General features: G+C 33.5%; 1 protein-coding gene across 6 annotated transcripts in view; it reads right to left on the bottom strand.

Moving 5' to 3' along the window:
* Window positions 1-25064, bottom strand: part of XRN1 (5'-3' exoribonuclease 1) — a 39393-nt gene that overhangs the window by 10080 nt on the left and 4249 nt on the right. For 4 of the 6 annotated variants that reach the window (XR_014696115.1, XM_084530039.1, XM_084530035.1 and 1 more), the window contains exons 4-36: window positions 24859-24968; window positions 24654-24764; window positions 24344-24426; window positions 22148-22235; window positions 21870-22038; window positions 21311-21378; window positions 20314-20448; window positions 19360-19420; window positions 18487-18592; window positions 18085-18174; window positions 17780-17936; window positions 17314-17433; window positions 16097-16266; window positions 15098-15218; window positions 14903-15001; window positions 13008-13111; window positions 12365-12496; window positions 11474-11636; window positions 10896-11009; window positions 10351-10449; window positions 10074-10189; window positions 8808-8954; window positions 8357-8446; window positions 7286-7421; window positions 6473-6529; window positions 5639-5771; window positions 4590-4659; window positions 3179-3404; window positions 2447-2548; window positions 1658-1753; window positions 1306-1420; window positions 625-689; window positions 169-273 (exon numbers count right to left, since the gene is read on the bottom strand). Coding sequence is in view for 5 of the 6 variants with exons in the window: in XM_084530039.1 (XP_084386165.1) it covers window positions 169-273; window positions 625-689; window positions 1306-1420; window positions 1658-1753; window positions 2447-2548; window positions 3179-3404; window positions 4590-4659; window positions 5639-5771; window positions 6473-6529; window positions 7286-7421; window positions 8357-8446; window positions 8808-8954; window positions 10074-10189; window positions 10351-10449; window positions 10896-11009; window positions 11474-11636; window positions 12365-12496; window positions 13008-13111; window positions 14903-15001; window positions 15098-15218; window positions 16097-16266; window positions 17314-17433; window positions 17780-17936; window positions 18085-18174; window positions 18487-18592; window positions 19360-19420; window positions 20314-20448; window positions 21311-21378; window positions 21870-22038; window positions 22148-22235; window positions 24344-24426; window positions 24654-24764; window positions 24859-24968 (3758 nt within the window). In the remaining variant the exon portion in view is untranslated. The remainder of the gene's footprint in view (window positions 1-168; window positions 274-624; window positions 690-1305; window positions 1421-1657; window positions 1754-2446; window positions 2549-3178; window positions 3405-4589; window positions 4660-5638; window positions 5772-6472; window positions 6530-7285; window positions 7422-8356; window positions 8447-8807; window positions 8955-10073; window positions 10190-10350; window positions 10450-10895; window positions 11010-11473; window positions 11637-12364; window positions 12497-13007; window positions 13112-14902; window positions 15002-15097; window positions 15219-16096; window positions 16267-17313; window positions 17434-17779; window positions 17937-18084; window positions 18175-18486; window positions 18593-19359; window positions 19421-20313; window positions 20449-21310; window positions 21379-21869; window positions 22039-22147; window positions 22236-24343; window positions 24427-24653; window positions 24765-24858; window positions 24969-25064) is intronic. The other 2 variants (XM_084530037.1, XM_084530038.1) reach the window with 2 other exon arrangements.

The following is a 25064-nucleotide window of genomic DNA, read 5'->3' as shown; positions in this document are numbered from 1 at the left end:
CGTACAAGCAGTGACATATGAAGAACTGATTTAAACAGTAACCAAAGCTAGTCCAGTTTGTCTTGTATCTGTTAAAAACATGAATTTGCACAGAAGTAAACAGGAATGAAGTCGGTTAGAAACTGATGTTATTCAAGACGCACAAGGAAATCAACAACTAGATCCTACCTTTCCACCTGTACATGGACCATCAACTGCTGCCTTCTGAGTGACATTGGGACTTTCATTTCTCTTCAGAAGTTTGACATTATATTTATTTACACCTGCAAAATTCTGAATAATACTGCAGCATTTATTATTGAACACTAATAGGCCATTACTCATTATGATGCAAACAAATTAGAAATGCAGCTGTAAATAGATTTCACAAGCTAACATTCTTAAAGCATTTCAGTAAAATGTGTTTTCCCATTACAATAAAGTTTTTAGAGTTTGAGAGGAATAGGAAAAACGTTTAGTATCATTGTTACATTCTACAACTCTTTTTCTCATTTTCTGTAAAATAACTCTAAAAAAATCTCCAAAATAAAGTTTAGATACTAAAAGAATCAACTAATATGCCCATTAAAAAGAAATCTAAAATGATTAATGTGATCAGAGTAAAATGAAAAGAGAAAAAATTACCTGTTTGTTTGGTACTTTATTATGTGGTTGATTTTCACCTCTTGTCACTTTGGAATCTTCTTTAACTACAAATAAATCAAGAATAAGAATGATTACATTATTTTATAATGTTCTCAAAAACCATAATAATAAACAGGATTTTAAAAAGCAAACAAAAATAAAACAAGCCCAAAAAACTCCATATAAGTACAGTCGTGTTAATTTGAATGTTTGCAACAAATGTCTTTAATTCTTACTTTATAGATCATTTGGCACATTCTTTTCTTGTAGTATAAAATACAAAAGCATATATGATAATATATCTAATTTTATATTCTACCAACACGATTGCAAGCAAATTTTCAAAGCCAAGATTTCTATTTTTTTGCTGAGATTTCAAAGCCAAGATTTTTGTTATTTTATTATTAGTTTTTTGTTGTTGTTGTTGTTTTTTTAAGGTCAGGTGTGTGGAAAGTCAATATAGTGAAAAACTTGTTTAAAAAGATTTGGGATTAAGCATAAAATGGCTTTATATACACACCAGAAACAGTATTTGACAACACCATATGCCATGTAGCACTCATTTAACTATAATGCACTATTATTTTCCATGAGTAACTACAAAGAAACAACAGCCTTCTCAATGAAGATGACATAAAGCAGTAAGTTCTCTCAAACAAAGTTTTTAGTTCCAGTACTTACATTTTTTATATGGCTCCTGTTTTCTTTGCTGACCTTTAAAGCTGTTGTCATTGAAGACTGGCTTACAGAACTGATTACTAGTTCCCAGCTTGATTTCCTGAGGTAGAACTGCACCCTAGAGTTTCAAACATCAAACCTTAACCAGGAAACTACATATCTATAATTTAAATAAATATTCCAGCCCTTTATTATTACCTCTTCCCAGAGCTATGCACACCTTCTGTAACAATACTTTGATCCACAAAACTTATTTGCATCACTAACTAGGAAGTTTTGTGACACAAACCAATGTACAGAATTAAACACCTTCATGTTTTGAATCCTGGAATCTGTTTAAAGCTTATATACTAACCTTCTCATGCATGTTTTGCTGAGTGTGGTAAGACTTCCCAGAAACCTGCAATGATTGCCATATACTGCAGAATTCATCATCTTGCTTACTTTGTGCCTGACAAAATAAGAAACAATAATAATTTCCCAACAAGCTCAGCAGCTATAAACTCTACTTTTGAACAGCTAATCATACACAAAGACATTCCAAAAATGCTAAGGTCCAAGTTTAACAATGCTCAGACAAGAGAACTTTTCAGACTGACATTAGAAAAACTTGCAGATATTCAGTTTACAAAATGGGCCATGATGTATTTATGTTTTTTTTCTTTTTTTTTTTTCCAGTGAATCACCCTTCACTTGTAACGAGCTTAGTTTTTGAGATGTCGTTTGTTCACTTACAATTTTCAGAAGTTATTAACATAGAAAAGATTACTGACTACAACTGAACTCAGATGATAATTCAAAATGACTTCAAAAGCATGCTCATACACTGCCAATATTCTTTAATTTTATAATTACTGACTTAGTTTGGAAGGTCTTATCAGGCACAATTGCTTCATAACATTAGAAGTATGTTACTACAGAACTGACAGCTAGCTATGTAAACAATAGTTCTTTAGAAAATCTAGAATGTCAATGAGATAACACAGGATTTTACACTCAATTCACCAACTGGGAGAAGTTCCACCCCAGTCTGTATCTGGACTAAAACAGCATGATTTTCTTAAATAAGGTATCTGTAAATCATGAAAAAATGATACCCACTGTAAATAGTGGGCCAAAATACTAAATGAATCAAGACACTCACTTTGTTTTTCTGATTGCCACTCAAAAATGATCCTTTATGGGGTGAGCTGGAGGTACCCTGATTTTCAGCCCTGAGATTGTAATGCTGCCTTCCATTCAGTTGCTAAATCAGTGAGAGAAAAAGCAAACATACACAAGCCTAAATTTTCTTTTGCACAGTACTCTTTCTTCTATAGATTTAGAAAATACGACACAATCTTTTTTCACCACATATAGCAATGTAGAGTTACATGTTACATTTATTTATTTATTTTTAAAGAAGTCACTGGTTAGAGGCTGAAAATTAACTAACCTGAGGAGAACCCCAATTCACCTGTCATTTTTCATGCTATATTCTATTTCCAAGTAAATCAAAACTAGTAAGAAAATCATGCCTTGTCTTTCTGAGCACAGATACAAGCATAGCCTACAGGAAACATCACTTGGAACAGAGCATTAAGGAAATAATACCATCTCTGCTAAACCCATCTATTTGTTGACACCACTGCCATGTCACTGCTATAAATATTCGTCTTTGGGAAATCTTACTGGAGCTACTCAAATAAAGCAAAATAACTGCATGTAAAGAACCTTTAGTCTTTTTTATTATTAGATTAAATCGTTTCTTCAATATAAAAGTTATCCTACTCCTAATAAAACCAAAATCTAGAAAGTACCATTAAGGATAACAACCACGGTTGTAATTCAGCTTCTACAGAAAAACATTTCAGTACAGATGAAAGTTAAATCTTACTTGAGTAGGAACAAAAAGGGAGCGAGGAGAATGGTTGAGGCCTCCCAGATGCACTTTTTGTGAGCATACAGATGACAGATCAGATGCATATGAGTTGTAGTTATTTGCGGCTGGCTGAGGTTTAACTATGGCTGTCAGTTTTTGATTTCCCATTTCTGACCGACTACCATGAGACAGGTTAATTAAGGCACTTGATGGCAGACGATAACCTCTGGCGGGTGAGCACCTGAAAAAAAGCAAATTTAACAGTTGCTTCATGTAGTCGAATTGGTGGCATTTCAGTACACCTGATTTAATAATACTGTTGCCTTTTCCATGGCAAAGGACAATGATTTATGTTTGAACAGCAGAGGTTGAAAACCATATCCAATACTGAAATCTAGTGCCATTACACACAGCATTAATCCCATTGTGTTCCTCTTTGGCCTCCAGCTTTCAAAACTGCAAGACAACAATAATTATTCCTACTGTTTGAGTTTATACCGCACCTTTCAGTGCTGAACTCAAAGAAATTTTGAAGATAAAAGCGAATTGTTATAGCGTAATTCTGTAGTAAGTATTTCTGTTAAAAAAAAAAAAAAAAACAACACAGAAAATAATAATTTATTTTCTACGGTGAAAACTGAAGACACTGGAAAAATTATAAATTGAAGTTAAGTATCATTTAGTCAGTTTTGTATCTTCCTTCACGATTCTAAATAGTGAAGAGAATCTGTGTTACAGGACATGCCCTTGAAATGAATAGGATTGTGTTATGCTTGCTAAACAGAGGAAATAAACAAGATTCTCCTCTTACCTGTCTTTAAAAAAGTTGACCTATCTAAAAACAACAGTACAATAAAGCCTACTGGATAAACTAATGCCCTTAGAAGCTCACCTGTTTACTTAAATACAGACAAGTTACCACACGCTAACCCAAACACATTAACCATGCCTCCATCTCCTGAGGAATAGTCAAAATTTTTAACATTGGTTAGTTAAATGTTTAAGTACCATTTATTAGTAGTCCAGAATTCTTCTTTCAGAGGAACAGATTACCATGTCTGCTTGCTTTTTTAAAAAAATCCATCTGTTAGACGTACTGATAATAACCTGTTTAACATGTGTTTTAGAAAGACATTTCAATCTAGTGCTGTAGTCTGTTGGCTCATATTTTCCTTCTAAAAGGTAGTAGTTTCAAACTATGCAAAAAAGCCTAAAAACCTTTTCCAAAATGTACCTCATAAATATTATCCCCACTCAAAGAGAAAAAGAAGCACAAAAGGAAAAAACAACTGATGAATACCACCAAGAAACAAAGCTTTTTTTAAAAAAAAAAGGCATCTAAAAACACTCAACCAAACCATAGGCCAACAATTTCATGTCATTTATACCAGAAGCATGAAATAACTATAAAAACCCCAACACAAACCTTATAGTTAGGCCTCCCAGGAATTCTTCATCAAACAAAACTTCGAAGAGAACATCTGTTTCTCTACTAGCTATAGAAAATGAAGTAAAATGTCATCCTATTTGTGACAGTAGCTGTTTTAATCTAAAATACATAATTATGTGTATTGGTTTTGCAATAAACAATGAAAAGAAACTTATTAGCTACTAAAGAAATTATTATTCCTTGATTTAGGAACTTTATTAACAGCAATTCAGAAATGCTTCCCAAAGTCATGTATAGCTGTCCTTTTAAGGACACTCTGATCAGAAATACACCATGCATAATCACCTACCAAAATGCATAAACAATACTGCCCTTTAAAGCAGTATGTCACTGTTGTCAAAAACTGCCAGAAAAAAGATGAAAGCCGTCTTTACATTCAGGCAATCAGAAACTGACTGCTTCAACATTACTTTCACTGATTATTTCTCACATAAGGATAGATTAATACCATAGGGACAACTTCTATTACTAGATCTCAAACTTTTACATCTGGCATGCTTAGACATCCTTTTGTTTACCTGAAATAGACTTATGAACAGTCTTCTTGTCAAGGAAGACATAAATCCTTGCCATTTAAGAGAATTGGAATATCACAGAAAAAAATCCAAATTCAAAATAAAGAGACAAAAAGTATTTAATAGAATTTTACATTCAATGTAATGTTTCTTTTTTTTTTTCCCCCCTAGTTTTCTTCATTGTGTCCGTATCTTCTCTTAATTCTTTTTGCAGCCTGTGCTCTTTCACATTGATCTCTATGCCTCCTTCATGTTAAGAATGGACAAAGGGTAAGTTATTTCGTATTCAAAGTACAGCTGGCTAATGCATGAAATTGAAACAGACTACCTGTAGATATATTTCACAGCAATAAATATATCACTAGTAGCTTCACGTTGCATATGCTTTACAGGTGAGAAATATTTGTGTACACAACCATTACACAAAAACACTTTTTCTGAAGACTGATTTCATATCACTAGCTTAGCTATAATAGAGCTGTAATGCCACAATTATGAAGAAAATATTACCTCCTTTAATTCCTATAATGGTACCTCGAAGACCAACAGGAACAGAAAAGTTCTCTCTCACATTGACAACACGATCAAACAGCTTATACTCTGCATCTCTGTCTGGAACAACCCCATTCTGTTGTTCTAAAGGCTGACAAGAATCAAAAGACTACATTAATATTTGTGAAAAAAAAAAAAAAGGATTACAATCAAAATACATTTAAATTGTATCTGAAACCCACTATAAAACAATCTTTCTGGAAAAAAAAAAAAAAAAGATGAACATAGAATCCTTTCTCCCCAGACACACAACACTCACAGCTTCTGCCTGAGAAACAGCATCATTGTGCATGATCCAATACAGACAAAGGGGATCGGTTCAGACAAACTAAAACCATCAAGTGTAACCTGCCTGTATTGGTAACATGGGTGGGTATCTAAGAAATATGATGCAGATGAGCAGCTGGTCATATGTCAACAACTGAACAAAAAGGAACACAGGGAAGAGGAGATAAATGGAAAGTACATTCCATTTTGCCTTCATTATACAGCCAATGAGAACTGCAGGAGCATGGAAGTCTGAACGCTGAGAAGAACTGAACATCAACATAATGCGTGAATGAATTTGTAGTTAGCAGATATTCTCTCCCTTTAGAGAGAGACTACCACTTCCAAATTGATTTTTAGAAGGCACCAGGAAACATTTTTTCCCATATTAATACTAACCTAAAATTCTGCCTTCTCAAAATTGAAAACGTGTAAAACAGATATGATCTGGGCAACATAAATTAAAAAAAAAAAAAAGAACAATAACAAACCCAACAAAATCCCACAACCTTTCATGTCACTTACTCTGTATAGCAAATGGGGTTTCACAGTTACTCGCACTTTCTTGTTGCTCTTTCTTTGCTAAAGGAGACAAACAAAGTCATTAAAAACTACTGTAGGAACCAGCACTAAATTTCAGGTACAACAAATCACTTGAAGACATAATGTAGAATTATTTTGTTTCTTTTACACCACGAGAACTCGTTATACTTCATGAAATGTGACTAAAAAGTTGACTAAATCCAGTTTTTAAAACATGACCGATTTCTTACTGAAAGAGCTTGTATTGTCCTACTAATTCCAAAATTCAAACCAATTTTATCAGTCTTTGCAAGTAGTTTCAAGGAAATCACTCCATCATTTCATGTGGCTTTGCCTTCAACTTTGGCTTTAGTAACTCCTCTCTTTGTCCCTTCTTTGCTCTGTAGCCTGGAGAAAATAACTTTCTAATTTTCCTCATTAAACAAATTTTCGCAGAAGAGAAACTGCAAGGGAAGAAGAGCTACAATTGCACTTGGAAACAGCACTACAGAAGTTCAGAACATATACTGATGACTGTTTCTTTCTGAAATCACCAAAAAGAGTTCAACGTGTAGCCTATTGCTGCTGAATCACCTCAAAAACAGTGAGTCGATTAAAAAAAAAGTCCAATAATGAGATGAATCAATAACTGAATTCCTGTGACAATTTACATTGCAAATTCATATCTTACATTCCTTTTCTTTGGAATGACAACTGATCTTCCATTGTCTTATTCTAATGTAAGAACATGGAAAATAACGAGCAGCTACTTTTTGGTTCCCCATTGCTCACAGTGGCATCAAGACATGTTCGTACCTTGCATTTCTCTATTTCTTCTTCAATTTTCTCAACAATGGCTGCATCCAAAATTTGCAAGTCACAAGATGAGCGAGATAACGCAGAGACAGGATGTGCCTTTAACCAGGCAACAATTTCTTGAACTTTCTCAGCCCTACACAAAAGAGGACACAAATTACAACTACATAAACTAAACATTTTTATCAGGTTCCCAGTCAAGTATTATGACACAGGCATAATGCTTGTATACATTCAAAAATTAATGATCTAAGAGTGCTCTATGACTTCACAGAAAGGGTCAAAAAACAAATTATCCGAATTATGCTGTACTGTTTCAAAAACCTCAAGCTCTGCCTCAGCCAAAAAAAAAATAATCATGAAAAACAGAAATTTTAAAATATTCAGTAAGTTATGTTTTCATCCAACTGTGTTCAGCTGTGATCTAAAGTTCCAAGACCAACTATTTCTCACAGTATAGTAAAAAAGAACTTCAGAGCATGCCTCTACTGTAAAACGGAGCACAAACTTGAAATTCTTATAATAGAAGAGTCCCATGATGACACATACCTGATACTGGCTTACCAACTTAGACTCATGAACAGGGTATACTATGCAACAGAAGTTTCTTTTATATTACTACATTGTATCTAGAACCAAGGTTGCTTCCTGTCTCCCGTGAAACTGACTGAATGTATACTAAAATGTGCAAATTACTCAGAATTCTGTAGGTGTTATTTTTCAGATTCAAAGTGATCTTAAACACTTAAAATAATTACGTTTTCTCCAAAAACAATCTTTGGGTGGCTGTCAGTATTTTGTAATAATGCATACTGAGGGTTACTTTAAACACAAGCATTACAAAGTAGCCACTGAAAATTCAATTACTCATTTATTGGAGTTGACATAGGAGTCTAACAGACTTGGACTTCACAACTGAAATGTACAGTATTCTGATAATTTTTTCACTGATCACTTAACAATCCTACTGCTCAAGGAACAGCATGGTTTCAGGTACTTAGCTGCCATCATGAATTTCAGTGCTGTCATCCTTACTGCTTATTCTAGAAGAAAAAAGGAGAGAGTGCTTACCCATTCTCATCCTCACCAGGCCAAATGTCATCTTCATAGAATATATCTTCCTGGCTATTCTTGGCTATATAATTAAACAGCTCAGGAACTCTACAGAGCGAATAAAAGAGAAAGAGATTTTGTTTCATATCATGTAGATACACAAAAAAACTTTAACAAAACAAACTTCGATGGGCATCAAAATTTCTGGAGCCCATGCGGATTTTTTTCTTCCACTTAAACTAATGCCTTACTGTTTACTTCTCAAATGTGAGCTGCTGACAAAATTCCAAAATATGCTTCACTTTGGAAGGAAAGACTAGTAGAAGAATATTGGAAGAAGAGAAATTTTATCAAGCAATCTCCAAAAGCAAGCTCATCATTTCTTGGAAGACTCAAATCTAGAGGACAAACTCATGACTGCGATGAACTTCAATAGTTTAGATGAACTTCACATCCAATATCTATCTACCTTTCTAAATACTCAGCAAGTAGTTGTTCTACTGCAGAAGAATACATCCATTCATTTCCGACTTTCTTAGTATAGCCAGGAACTTCTTCGTTTTTCTTATTAAACTTCAGGTTCAGCCCCACGTTTGCTTTGTGATCTCCATGAGGACTGGAAATAAGAAAAAGTTCATTAACTTGCAATAATGCACATGTGCACACACAACACATATATAAACCACATAAACATTAATCCTCATTCTTAAACCACGGAAGTTAAGTCCATTGTACAGTTTACTTGTCAGCATTGCAACAGCTGTGGTATGCCAGCTGGCCACATGCATCCCCATTCCTTATCGCAGAAGGAATATTTAACCTTTCTCTCTTCACTGAGATCTCAATCTACTTGTCATTTACCATGACGTAGAACGATGTTTTTAAACACACACACATATTAGGTCTCAAGCAGATGTTCAAATATCATATTTAGTAAGCTGTCCCAGGAAACAACAATTCAGAGAACTACAGAGTTTTCTTCCCTTGTGGATTTTAAGCAGCTTTAGTCTTAATTAACACAATTACCAAACGTAATCAAGTACAATTATTATTACTAGCAGTAATGATAAGTACAGTGAAATTAGATCCCAAGTCCGCTTCTTATTCTAAGTGTGGGAAAAGGAATATGTGTGGGTTTTTTTTTTAGCCTACATAGAATGATTCGCACCAAATCAAAACTCACTTTTCCAGCTGGTTGCTAAGGTTTTCAATACAGTGTTGTTGGTGGCTTGTTTCACAAGGCATTTGTTAAAATGGACTTACTCTGAGGGCACTTTTAAAGAGTTCTATCTAAATGAATGCTCAACTGGAAAAAGTATTTTAGTTTAATGATCTAATTAGAAATGATTTAATGCTTAATATAAAACATAAATAATCACCATTTCCTTCAGTTTTGTCTGATGCAAAAAAGACATTATTGTGAAAGTACCTAGAATCATGAACTCATATATACAGCTATAATATAAAGCCAGGTGCCTGATTTCACGTACTGAGATTATCACCTCCTCTTTTAAAGAACATTCCTTAAAAACAAAGGCACAGAAGCTCTACATAATTAACGCAGATTTCTATTTTATATGGCCCAGAAGAGATCTATTCAGAACACGTTTTTCTCATGCACTGAGATGAATTTGAAACTATCTATATTGCAGAGGCTTCCCCACATTCTGGGATTCTTGTTTTCTTGTGCGATGACCCAATAAGGGTCATGTACAAGCTCTGTACATGAACTTACTTTTTCTTTGATCCTCTTCCAATAAAGATACTCCCTGTAAATCTGGAGACTAGATATCCACTTACTCCAAGACGGCTGGCCAAAATATATGCAGGATTGTATTTCACAGAGTATTTCTTTAAAACAAACAAACAAAAAATTGGCAATTCCTGAAGGATAAGGATTTACATACCAAGGGCAAATGAATAACATGGAAACATCTTTTAAAAATATTAACCAATGCAAAATACATTTAACATGGTATTTAAGCTTTTACTACAAAACCAGAAGTACTTACATGCTGATTCTGTATTAAAGGATCAAGCTGAGGTTCACAAGGAATATTGAAAACTACACGAATTCTACCTTCTGGGATCACATCACGTGAATCTTGAACCTTTGAGAGAAACACAATACATTAGAATTAAAAACAGCAGTCTTTGGATAATAGATCCTCAAGCGTATTTTATCAACAATTTTGCTGCAGTATGCAGAGATGCTTTAGGATCATCTCTCCTTGACCAACACTGCTTTGGCACAAAGGCAATCAAACAGCATTAAGTCAAAGGAATCCTTGACTGAAAGCAGTCCCAATTGGGACGTCTATGTATTGAAATTTATCCCAAATAATTAAAAAAATAACCCTCCATTCAAGCTATGCTACCTTACATCTGTCATGCCAGCAACAGAGATAGGGAAAGCAGAAGAACCTCTACTTTGACTAAACCACCAGGGAATGTTCAATTTAAAACTTCAACTAGCAAAACAACCAGTACTGCCACACATCTTTGATTATTTTCAGCTTGAAAGTAAAGAGATCCAGGAGGGAAAAATTTAACTAACTTCTCCCATGCAGCCATAGTAAGGAGATCCCAGCATAAAGGCTATGCTCCCAGGAGGAAACAAGTCATCCAAAGTTTTGATGTTTGAAAAACGAGAGTCAAAGGCTTTGATATCCTATATAAAAAAGACAAAATGGATTACATTTTATTTGTCATTCAGTTCCAGTAGAATCATTTAAAAGTTCATATGAATAGATGCTTATTCTAAAACACTTATGAAGTATTCTTTTCAAATACAAAATAATTCATTGAGGGCAAAGAAATTACTGCTATATTACAAATGCTTGTACATGAGCAACTGTGCTACCCTGTAGAGCACCACTACAGTACTTCATTCAAAACATCATCAGTTATGATAAAAAAACATGTTTTCCTACAGATCTCTACTTTGCAATAGGGCCCTAGATTTTGTGACAAAATACTTGCTTAAGCATATTATATTTTTTATATACTAAATGACATTACTTTAAGATGCTTATTTTTTTGTTCATTCTTTTATTTAAAAGGTGCATATGTTCTTCCCTCCACTCAATGGAGTAAGGAACTAAGTGCAAGAAGATATTGAAATTGTGTATTTACCTTGACAACAGTTTGGTAAACAAAAGGAAGAACTTGTTTTGACCACTGCTTCTCCAAATACACTTCACCATTTTGGTTTAGTTGATATCTATTGCCAGTGAGTAACTGAGCATACACAACTATTGATGTTTCGTGAATAATTATTCCTTTTCTTCTCTGGTAACTGAGCACAAAATAGAATATTTAGTTTGATTACAATAAACAGAACTTTGCCAAGGTAGTGGAATTAATTTTTGAAATAAAAATTTACTTGAAGTTACTTCTAACAAAGGGATTTTAATGTTTTATTTCCTGTTTTATAAATAAACACCCAGAACAGCTTCATCAATTGCTTACCCATCACCGTGCAGCCATCGCTGTGTAGCTAAATTTGTTAATTTAAACCCATTTTACCTTTACATTAGGTAAAAGGAAGGGTAAGGAGTAATTAGGGCAGTTACTTCAAATGATGGACAATGAAATGGCAAGCTACAGTAACTCAGGTGTATTCTGTTGGTCACCCACACTCTAGAAATGTGAGCTGTATTCAGATTTAACAATATTAAGCTATTGAAGTTGTACCTTGATACTATATGACTCCATTCTATATACTTCCTACAACTGCGGATTAAATTACTAAGACCAGAAGCGTCTGATACTCATTTATTGAAAATTCTTTTTTAACAGCATCTGATTTTAAACACCTAATGACTAACTCCACATACTCTGGAATTTCAACATATGCTTTGTTACTTTTTATTTTTTAATTTTGTTTTTCATTCCAGTGAACTCATTAACCTTTATTATCACAAATGCAGCAGCTCTTCTCTGCTACTTAGGACTATGATAAGGCAACAAAACATAACTAAGCGATAACATGCATGTTATGCTTTCATCTTCAAAGTTACTTACTGCTCTGAAAGACCTTGCACTTCTTTTAACCACAAGCTTTGCTCCTTATCTCCAACATATGCCACTTTAGTTGGGGGCACTGCATTTCCCATGTAGAGCTTCTGTGTTCCGTGTGGTTCTTCCAAGTAGAACCTTGAGAATATTATGACAGATATGAATTTAACCAAATGAGACAAATCTGGACATAACCTACCATGAGCAAAACTTAAAATAGTTAGAAATTATTTTTTAAGGACATGGAAAACTTGTATTTTTATCTACCCACCCACAACAGTTCTCACAGTGTAATTTTAGATGAAATACCAGTGCGTGTACTGAAAGGAAGATTACACAGAAATGTTCTCTTCTACTTTATTCCATTTGGATTTCTGTGTGTGCTTTTTTTCCCCAAAGTTAAGAATGAGCTCTCCCAAACTTCTAAATCTAGAGTGAAATATTGAAGGACTAGACTTCTACGCTGATAACCAAAACTCAGAATGATGCTAAACAAAGATTCTTCCATCAAGCAGCCTTGGATACATCTGGACTAAATTGCTGTTAGTAAGCATTACAACAAAACCAAAACTTTTTTATACAGCCTAACGAACTTGATCAGAAAGAAATGATAAAGAAGGCATTTAATTACCCATGAAACATCACTTACTTGGTTTCTCCATCTGACACAGCAACAACTCTGGCTTCTTCCAGGTGTGGCCAGTTAACAAAAACAAGCTTTCCAAGTATCAAACTGGCAACATTTTCCACTGTCTGAAAAAAACAGAAATTACCATTTTTACTCTTTTAACAAACTCAAAATTATTTTAAGAAAAGAAATTAGCTTGTTTTTCAATAAAAATCAGTAAAGAACTTTTTTTTTTCTTGCAGAAGAGACTAATTTTAGCTTACTAATTTTATTTTGATACATACTACATATAATCAGATTAGAAATGATGACGAGAACCACATTATATATTTTAGGAAGAGTATCACATTCCAAGCGTGTCTGCTTACAACTAGTATATGTTAGTTATTAGACTGGGGTCGACTTCCATTTCTAGTAAATGCTTCCTTTTTTTTTTTGTGTGTGTGTGTGTGTGTGTGTGTGTGTGTGTGTGTGTGTATGGTAGATTGTTTAGAACAATTTGCATCTCTGGGACATAATAATCAAACTGAAAATTTGAGATTAGTATAACAGTTTGTACTACAGATTTTATTTCTGTATCTCCTGGAAACAAAGTAACAGCACTTATGTCCAGGACTTTCCTAGCATTTGTAATTTTAGTCTCATATTATATTCTCTTCATCCAATTAGTTTCAGCTATCTTTTAAACTACTATTTTTGCTTATTTAACTCTTTGCCACCTATCACTCTTCTTATCTCTCTACCATAAACACTCACTTTGTTTGTTTTCCTTTTCTTTTTTTTTTTTTTCTTCTTTTTAATCAATTTATGTAAGTCTTTGAAACTTTTTTCTTCTGTTTATTTTCCTAGATTTGTCTTTTGCTACCTGGTATTTTTGATTATCAATTAATGTCCTGGAAAGAATTTTCAAAAATATTTTGCTTCTTAATGTCTCTGCATCAACTCTTTCTTATATTTCCTTTATCAATCACTTTCATTTAAGTGGAAGGTGTAACTGCTATGTTGATCAAAAGACACTGATAAGAAGTGCCTGTATACTCCACAACACAACACAAGAGGCAGTGAACTGAAGAGCCTTCTTCCTTACCATTATACTATTTCCAACTATTAGTTTGTTATGAGCGAGTCTCACCAAGTCCTTACCTAACAGTATTGGACAACCAGGAATGCCAGAAACACTACTAAGATGCCACACATTTAACAGTCTGAAGTTAGGACAAATTCAAATCTTTCAGCAGTTTCCCAGAATTCTAGACTGTTCCCTACACAAATTTAGTATTGTAATGCTAATGTATGTGTTGTTTTGTTTTTGTTTTTGTTTTTTTTAAACTCTTGACTCCAACAGTCAACAAAAGCTTTTGCTGTGAACTAATACAGCTAATGTTTCCAGTGAAATGGAACAGCTGTTTTCAAAAACATGCACTAAGAAAACGTCTACAAATGGACTAAACTTTGGGCTGGCAGCTGAGAACTCCAGAGCTTCTATTCCAGCAATTCATTCTATGGCCTTGAACATTCACCTGTATTTCACCTTCCCTTCTATTCATTGAATTTCAAGAACTTAAAGCTCATTTTGAGATCAAAGCTTTACTAGTTGAAGTTCAGAAAAAATAATCTGAAGACATTCTTTTAAATTAACTATCCAATTCAATATATTCAACCACTCTTTAATACTTACTAGATTTTGGAAGTTCTGGAATTACTCTAAATGTTTTTCTCTTTTAGTACACTATTGAGAAGATATGAATAACTAGCATTTCAAATTTGACTATTTATCAAATTCAGACTCTTCATGACAAAGTTTTACGTTGATTGTTGGTTGCTTTTTTTTTTTTGGGGGGGGGGGGGGGGGGAAGAGAGGGGAAAAGGGTAATTTTGTTGTTTGTTGTTCGTTTTTAAAGGAGGCGAATACTTACTTGATCTTTTGAGTTTTCATCAGTTACAATTTCTAACATCATGTTTTCTCCATGGCTGCTTTGCTGAAACACCTGCACACCACTTTTTCTAAGACAGAACTGGGTAGAACAAAACAGTACATAAAAATTCCTTGAAATGTTATGTAGTATTTTACAAAACAGAATTTAAAGTGTCAGAAGACTGAAATCATTTACCTTATGTTTAATGTGCTTTAAAGTAGGAAATCCACAAAAATATAATGCACTCTTGTTGATTTTAGTTATTTGATTGTGGGTAATTTCTACATGCCAAGCATCCAAAGGTATTGTTTTATACCTAAAAAACAAGTTGAACAACATTTGCTCATACAGCTATTTGAACTATAGAATCTCTCATTACTCACTCAAACCTTAGGAACACTAAATAACAAAATATTTGACTACCCTGTAAGGTGGTAATTAATTTAAACCTCTGGAAATCTATACAAGAGAACTATGAAACCCATGTTATTGCTGAGAAGATACTACGTTAAGAAAAGACAAAACTTAACTTCAAGCCGTAATACACTGCAACCTTGCTATTTTAATTCACTGTCATTGTCAACTTCCAAACTAGCAATAGTTACATGTGGTAATAACATACATCTTTACAACTGTTCATTCTCCACCAAATAAAATCCCACAACAGGCATTCCTTTATTAATGTGTCTCAAGTTTGAGTACAATAAAGGTTATATTTCCATTTAATCTTGAAATCTCAGACTGTGTTAAATAAAGCTAGCTACTTGAACTGAGAGGAAAATTAACAAAACACTTGTGTTCAATACTCCACATTGGATCCAAATACTTACCATGGCTTACAAATGGTCTGAAATTATTGGGTTGATCACCACTATCAGATATTTGCACCAATTTTTCATCCTTTGTGTCTAGAGATCTAACAATTCTCTAGAGAATTCTAGAGAATTAATTCTAGAGAATTAAGAATTCTCTAGAGTGTTCTTGCTGACTTAACACCGGTTCATCTGCTTTGCAAAGCAACTCTTGAAGACACACGACAACAACTCTTACCATACTGTCCAGAACAAATAGGATGTAATGCAACAGTTTATATTGTCCAGAGTAAGTATCTGCATATACAAGCTTTGTCTAAAACGCAAACAGAAGTGTTCTAACAACTTTTAATCTACACTAAAATAGTTATTCCAGAATTACCTGGTATGACACCTTTCAATTGCAGGAAATTTCTCTGGCCAAGGAGACATGTACTGGAACTCTACATCTTTGTCATACCAGTACATTAAGCAGGCACTGTGAGTATTTCTGCGTTTCTCCTCTTCTTTTAGGTACTTATTACATGATTCCATGGCCTGCAGCAGTCGTTTCTAAATTTAAGAGAAAATATGTGAAACTGGCAACAGAAATGAGCACAGGGAAGTCTTGCACTAGAAAGGTGGATACCTGTGCTTTTCTGGTTAATACATTCACTAAGAGCAGCCTTCTCTTCCTTATATCCCAGGTGCAGGATAGAACTAGGAAAATTAGAGTGTAATAGCTTTGGAGAATAAAGATTACCTTTTTTGGAAACATACTTTGAGAATATTAGCCACATTTTACCTTTTGGATTTAGCATTCAAAGAAAGACTAGAAGGATTTTAGAAGATTTTTTTTTTCCTCCAAATTAACTATTAGAAAAGGTTTGAACAATTCCAAGTTTTTCAAGAAAAAACTTGTCTTTCATGAAGAGACTAACACCCATCAACTTTTCACTGTGAACTACGAAAACAATTGAAAAACACACATCACTACCTGAATATGTATCTATTCTGTATTTTAATTTTCATTCACTCTTTGATGTACTTAAATTTAGTTGGATAAGAATATGACAATAGGACTTGTTATGAGAACAACATAAATACATTATATTGTTATCCTACAGGCAACAGGATAATTTAATTGTACTGCTGCCCTTTAACATTCTACTGCTCAATTTGTACTTAGTCTTCTGCCCATTACGGGTGCTCAGGTGAAGAGAATTTCTGTAAATGAGCTGTTTTATATTTTTGTGTATTTTTGTTACTTTTACTTTACTTACAGACACATTGTATTTTTGTATATATTTAGGAATAGACATCTTTCTCAAGAAATTATGTATCTGACTACCTGATCAAAAAACCAAAAATAAGCTAAAAATCCCACATTCCTTATTTAAGACATCTACTACTTGAAGGTAACTTTGCTTGTGGTAACTTAATTTAACCTGATCTCCAGGCAGCAAATAATGTTTTCCCATGGTTAATTAATCAGGCATTAATTTAAACTTCCATCTAGCTGCACTTCTCCTAAACTTCTTAATTAATCTATAGATAGACTTGTTACAAAGCTCTCAGCAGACATTAAAAGAATTTACAGCAGACATTAAAAGAATTTACCTCATCAATAAAAGGGATTAATACCACAGCTTCCCATTCTTGCTGTTTTCCATTCAGGTCAGTTTTAAAGTCTGGTGGATAATATTCTATAATAGGAGAGTCTTGACTAATCATCAAATGCTATGAAAATACAATAGGAGAATCAAACAATGTAAGAGGCAGTTTAGCACTATTTCTAGGAAGAGAGAGATGAAATCTGGTATTAAAATCAGCTCAAGGCTGTATAGGAGTTAAAAAATTATAATTTAACTGCCCTGGTCAAACTGCTTAGCAAGTTCAACATTGTGTTTTATTTACTAACTTGAAAACATATAAGAATAGTAAGAAGTAAAAGTATGTAACTTTAGATTCAGAAGTAGAATATACCTAAGAGTACACGTAAAATATAAAGAAAAAAAGTTACTTCAAAATAAAACAGACAAAACCAGTAAATGATAGAAAAATGTGACTTAATTCTAAATCCTACCTGGTAACATTTAGGTAATAGATCTTTGCTAGCTGCTGGAAGTACAGCAAGAAGCTGTTCAAATGGCATGAAAGGTTTTCCCAGTTCAAATTTGATTTCGAGTTCACTGATGTTGCGAATATCTGACAGATAAGGTGCATAATGATATGGGTAATACCTGCAGGGAGAAAAAATAATCTTGAATTAATTATACTACAGCAGTGTACACAGATGAGAAATAAACAGAACTGTATGACATGTTTCCTACAAATAAAGTGAACGCTGTTCCATTCTGAAACAGTTTCTCATTTGACAATTTTTCTTACCAGCTCCATGACTGAACTCCATGGTAATAATAATGCAAAATCCATTGTATTGCCTGGACATAACATTCAGCTTGATCAGCCAGGAAGTCACTTAAAATAAAAAGATAAAAGGTAATTCTTAGCTCTACTCGGCATCTTATACATAGGAACGAAGATAGAGCACTTAGAGAACCTAGTAAGCACACAGTTTTCTAGATCCATTTACTACTAAGGGATTATTTTTTCCTCTCTAGTCCTCTAATACTTCTAACAGAAAACTTGACTTGTAGCCAGAAGCATCACCATGCCATGTGCTCTCTGCTTTCAACATGGATGTACGTTCTGTTTTATATTACACATATGCAAAGACCTGTCTTTTGTGTTAAAAAAAATAATAATATGAAAAAAGAAGTAAACACTTACTCAGAAACTACATCCACACCCATTTTAGTCATGTAGTAAGTTCTCTTGTATTGCCTAAACTCTGTTTCAAACAGATCATCATCTTCTGGTTCATCTTCCAACACGGCTGAAAGAAGCCATGAAAAAATACAGATTAAGATTCCATAAGGTCTCTATCATAACAAGGTTTCAAGACATTCAGATTTGATTTAATGCTTGAACTCTATTCCTCAATTCACAGTTACGTATGCTTGTTCCTTCCTTGCACAGAAAGCAACAGAGAGCAGTCAAACAAAATTTTCAGCTGTTTTTTTTTTTTTCTTTAGAAGACTGGCAATATATTTCATAGCCCAATTATATAATAACTGAGCAGAAATATAAACCATTTGAAAATAATTTCAGAAAAAAAATATGTTTTTCCCCACAGATTAAAATTTATAGATTTTGGACAAGAAATTCCAAAGCAGGACCCAAAGGCCTTTATTTTGAGTAAGTGTAATGAGTTTAAAAACACAATTAATGCAACAACAAAAAAAATCCAGAGCTGTACAAAAAACAAACACCACTAAAACAACGAATCTGTTTATTTTTTCCTGATCTCTGTAACAAATTACCTAGGCATATGGTTACCAAAAACATACTGTTACTGAAGACTTGCTCATTCATATTTCATTATGGAAATCCTGGTCAGGTATGAAGCATTTCAAAAGCTTTAGCCCTGCTCTCTCACCACAAGCCAGTTATATGCATTTCCATTTCCCAATAGCTGATTACACAACTCTTTTATTTAAAGAAATTTCTGGAATGAAATTCTTACAGATTTTCAAAATTTATACTCAAATTAACATTTTGTTGTTGTTGTTATATGCAAATGAAAAAATAATTTGCACTTACTTCTAGAAGTCACAGCTTCATTTTTTTCCAATGCAGCCAAACATAGAGAATTTTCCTGAGCCTATTAAAGTAATATTTGAGATTAGGTAAAAATACAGGCTAATACACACATACCTCATCTATAACCACATGATCTGCAACTCAAACGGCTAAAATAAATATGAATAAATATTATTATTATTAGGTATAGAATCACTGTATTTCCTTCCCTTGTAATTGCCTGGGGAAAAGGATTTTATCCATACACATCAAACAACAACACAGCCTCAGACAATATCTCAATCATCTTTAGACAAAAAATATTTGAATGCTTGTTTGTGTACCAAAATATAAGTATTTCCAAAACTCTCTAATACAAATATTTAGCCTACATCATATATTCTACTATGGCACAACTATGCAATCAAATTTTTAGCAACCTTAAAACAGTTCAAATTACTTTTGAGGGAAATAAGTACAGAAGAAATTGCGTTTGACTCAAAAAAAAACAAGTACAGATTTTTCTCTGTCTACAGCGCTCTTAAAGGCTTCAGTAAGTGGAATCATCGAGTTGGCCCTCTTCCCCTGTACCTGAGATATCGTTGTCATTCAAAGGATCAGTCAAGACGACTAGCTAACACTATACAGCTGCTCCAAACTTCTGTGGCAAATAAGAAAACAACCACAAATAAAGCATTCCTTCTTAAAGGAATAGTTAAAATCTTGCTCTTACAAATCACAAACTACACTAAAGAATGGGGTAACGATATACTGTGACAGGTATAATTTGAAGAAATTTCCTGCTGCTACTGCTACACTCTGCTGAAGGTATATACTGAAAGATAGCCAAAAAAGCTCAAAAGAGAAGTTTATTCCATTTAACGCATGTGCAGTTTAAATTGCTATGGCTAGCAAACTACTGATTTACAAAAAATATCATTTTTATTTCCAAAATAGCGTATGTAGAACACCAACCTTCTGTTTCTTTTGTTTATTGTTTCTGGCTTCTTCTGCTGCAATACCAGCTGCCTCATTGAGGTATTTATTGCCTACTTTACTTTCAAACCATTTTAGGTCTACGAAGACTTCACTGAAGTGTTCACGATCAAACTGCAAAGAAAGATTCAAGTTTAGAAATATCAGAGGGATGGAAAATGTAGAGTAGGGTAGCAATAGATTACAAAAAAAGATTTAGATAACTGCCAAACTTCGTAATCAGCCTTACAAGTAATAGAGGTATATATGGTCTGGGTAGTATCATCTCATACAACATACCCAACACTTTTATAGTTCTACCTGAGAAACTAAAGACAGGGCTGAAGCAGGAACAGCAGATGAACTTCCTCCTTTAAAGCCCTTCATAAGGTTTTAACATTTCCATTTCTAGAGGCCCTATGCGTTTTTTAATCTCTAGGATGGATTAATGCAGTGGCACATAATAGGACATCTTCCTGAATGTCAGTTTGTTAATGAAGAATGTGGATGCCTGCCTCAGACGTACTAACACTTCATTGCTCTTTATGAGTAATGTTAATAACAAAACTTGCAAAAAAAAAATAATACTGCTTTCCAAGGTCTTTGGACATGCCTTATGCCACAAAAGCCAAAAAACTTAAAGTTCTGACCAGCAAGGAAGCAAAGCTGGCAACACACTTTGCCCAGTGTTGTCATTCATTCATCAATAATTGAGAACTATAATGCTACTGGTGAACCCTCATTTGACCTGAAGTGCTCAAAGATGCTGGCTATAAAGCCTAAACCCAATTATTCAAGCTTTCTCCTTTCAAGTTATGGTAAGATCAAACAACATCTAATTGGATCCCATGATAAAATAGCTTATGACACCACTTGTAAAACACAAGTTATTAAGCAGTTCATTAAGACATCAGCATAATGCATTTTAGGGCACTATATGGAATTCATATGTAACAGACTGAACCATTCTATGAAGCATAATTATGAAGGTACTTACATCTGACAATCTCATGAGATACTTCTCAAAGCGTTTTAAATTCAGATGCCCATTTTCATTTATGTAACCTATTGGGAAAAAAAAGAGTATGTTTTTTTAAGTTAACAATTTGAAAATTACAACCGAAATGTTGCATAGACAATAAATATAGTTTTTTAAACTATACTCAAATCTAACTACTACTGACAGTGATGTGTTCTATGGCAAGCCTACAGACTTATCATCTCTTAGAGGTCCTATAAAAAGTGGTATGAGATAACAGAGCTAAATTCAGTGATATTTTTGTTCTTTCCCATTTCTTACACTGTGGTTCTGTTTCATATTACTGAAAAGCCTGCAGTGAAGAGCTGTATTTTCAAACATAAAAATACTCATGGAGACAAGTGAAGTCTAAATAAGAAAAATAAATTGACCAGATTCAGTAAGGATTATCAACCACTATTGCTCAACTGGTAGGACAGTACATAAGTTTAACTCAACCTTTTGCTCTTACTCTGCCCTATAGCTCTCCCTTTGTTCAGACTTTAAAAATCAAACAAAAATCCCCAGAACTCCTTACCTCCCAGTTCTGGCAAGATAGCCATGTATGTTCTATAAAGTAGCGGCAGTGCATCATGATTAATGTGTAAATGAGGTAGATGAGGAATAAAATCATTGCCTACAAGGAAACCCATCAAGATCCAATCATCTATTATCTTTTCAATATCATATTCAAATGGAATCTTATCCTACAAAAAAAAAAAAAAAAAAAAAAAAAAGGTAACATTTTTATTATGAAGTTTTCATATAACCTTGCAGGATTTTTTTTCCTCCAATGACAGTTCCGTTAGAACTTACTTTTACTGGTGAAAATTCATAATCAATATATTCTCTCATCAGTGATAAGTGCAGTAAATGAAATGTGGTTTCCTCTGGTGCACATGCTCTGTAAATTATTCAAAAACATTGTCAGTTATTTATAAACACAGTTACAACGTGAATATTTAAGAAGCCCAAGTTTATCTAAAAATAAGTAATCTGAGGATTATAACTTTGCAGGATCAAGTATATAAACATTTGTTTCCCTCTATTTTAAAATTAAACTGTTTTGAGTCAACCTATTCCACATTGCATTAAATACCTCTTAGGCAATTTGTTGTCCAAAGAGAGGGACAACCTAACCTTACTTTGCACCAAAACCAATGTACTTCTTAAGATATTGTAGGACTAGATCGAATACATGGAGTATGCAGATTCATGTCTAAACTGGCTGGGTTATGTACTCAGTCATTTGAAATACTTCTTTAAGAGAACACCGTGAAAACATGTTCCAAATGCATTATCTATTAGTGCCTTCAACACATGCTACTACTGCACACAGAGGAAGACAAATATAATATTCATATATGGTTTAAAGCAGACGCCATGTATTCTTTTCTTGGCTTCTTTTTCTACCTTTATTAAACTAGTTTATATCTACTAAAGTTATGCCAAAATCAGTTAATACATACATGAAGAAATTAATGAGCGAAGAAACTTCGATGTATTTTAAATTTGTAGAGGACTATTTCACCTTGTAGATATTATAACTAGCTGGAACACCTCCAATGGCAAACCAGCATAAACACCTGTATATTCACACACACACACACTTTATTTGGGCCAGAATCCTCTGAGAAACGTGTGTCACACACAAACTTAAACGAACAGTATTAAGACAAACTCTGAGCTACACTTCGCTGTGCAGATCTTCAGATCCAATTCTGTTTCTTTTAAACCTAATTTTCAAATTGGTATAAAGTAACTTTGGCAAATCCAGGTCGATGATTATTTCACCTGTCATTCGTCATGTCACTGGATTTGAAAATCCCGATAAAACTGATTCCTCTCAATCAATTAACTACTGATAGATATTAGTTTGTATCCTTTTTTAATATTTTCAAATTCCCAAGTGAAAACACTCTTTAAAGAAGTGACCATATTGACAGAAGGCGATTCCCGCAACTTCCTGAAGTGAACTCCTGTAATAAGCCATATTATCTAGACATCATAAAAATGCTACATCTAGTGCAATGCTCGAGGAAAAAATGGTACCAGGAGATCTTGCTTTTTCATTTTTTATTTAACTAATTCACTAAATGTTGTCACACTTCTATTATATTCTTCTATTAAAAACATGGGAAAGGGACCTCTTTCTTTAATTAGAATTAGCTCCTTTAAAACATTACACTGCTACATGCCAACACCATCAACATAACAAGGCAGAATTTATCAATTTAATTGAAAAGATGACTGCAGAAGACTATGAAACACTTATTTCTGATGTTTATCACATCGTCCTTGGTAATAAAAACATGTATCATTTTTGCTAATGCATAAACCTAAACAATTATACGACTTACTACTGTGTTATCCAAAAGCTTTATTATACCAAAAAGTGAGTATTTCTTGGTCTCTCCCACCTTTGCCTTGACCCACTGAATACATGTTTAAGGTTCTTCACAGAAGGAACCTACTCACAGAAATATCTACCAAAAATATTTTTTCTATTAATTCAGAATAACTCCATGTCCATGCACAATTCTGGAACAAAACACTTGATCCTGACTGATCATAACGCATGAGTCCGTTCAAATGAGCAAATCCAAAATAACAGCAACCAATCAGCCACTTTAGAACAGTTTATTTTAATAATTATTCCAGCCACTTACCTCATAGATAATTGAGTTTTAAAAATGTTTTTAATAAGAAGTGTGGAAAAAGCATCAGTACAGCCTAAGCTACCCCATTCAGAATATGAAGCAAGAAGCACAACACACCAAAGGCCTAAGGACTTTTTAATTAGCTGCCCTGACAACATACATTTTCTCACATAAACAAATTAAATCACAATTTAACAAGTTCATTTCTCTAAATTCACATATACTCTAACAAATAAACTAAGACTTGATTAATTTACCATGCAATCAACAAAGACAGTTTTAGTTACGTAGTACCTTTTATGATTTCATTTCATCTTATATAAAATTAAGAGTAAAGTTAAAAGCAGTTCACCTTTGAGATTTTTTACCACCAAATCTGACTTCTTCTCTTAAGAGCGCAAAGTGTGCCTCATGACTTGTTAATCCCAGCATAATCTATTACAAAGAGATATTAGAAAGGTCTTATTTCATTTTTTAAAACTTTTACACAAGATTTGAACAATATAAATAAATTTTGCTGTTCTGTTTCATTATAAATTCAAAACTTTGTAGGAATACAAAGTTACATGTTTGCTGAATAAAATTTTGGAACACTGTGCTTACAAACCACAGACATACATACTTTGAAAACTTCTGTTGTTTCTTATTTTAATTTCACATACCAAATCAGCATCTAAGCCATAGAGACAGTGTCTTGTGTTTGGATCATGATGGGGCTTTGCTTTTTCTGATCTGATGAACTCCATAATTTTATGCTCTCCTTCCCCTGGAGTCTGCATGGAGAAAATACACACATAAATAAATAAGCATATATATTTATTTCAAATAAAATTGTTATTTTGAAGAAAAATAAGAAAATGCAATGACCTCATGGCCTGATAAATAGACTGTTACTCCCTGCCAGGATTTGTCTGTAGAAATTTTCATATTGACGAAATATTTAAGATGTTCATGCAATCTAGCCATGAATTCAGTTCCTGAAAACAGAAACCCAAGTTAAACACAAAGCTTTTAATTAATCATTAAAAATTGCATTTACATATGTCAAGTATTTGTAATAACAGATACAGATG

The sequence above is a fragment of the Aythya ferina genome (assembly GCF_964211825.1).
Source record: "Aythya ferina genome assembly, chromosome: 9".
Classification (NCBI taxonomy): domain Eukaryota; kingdom Metazoa; phylum Chordata; class Aves; order Anseriformes; family Anatidae; genus Aythya; species Aythya ferina.
Note: the sequence above shows the minus strand (reverse complement) of the source record. Positions and strands in the feature narration are given on the sequence as shown.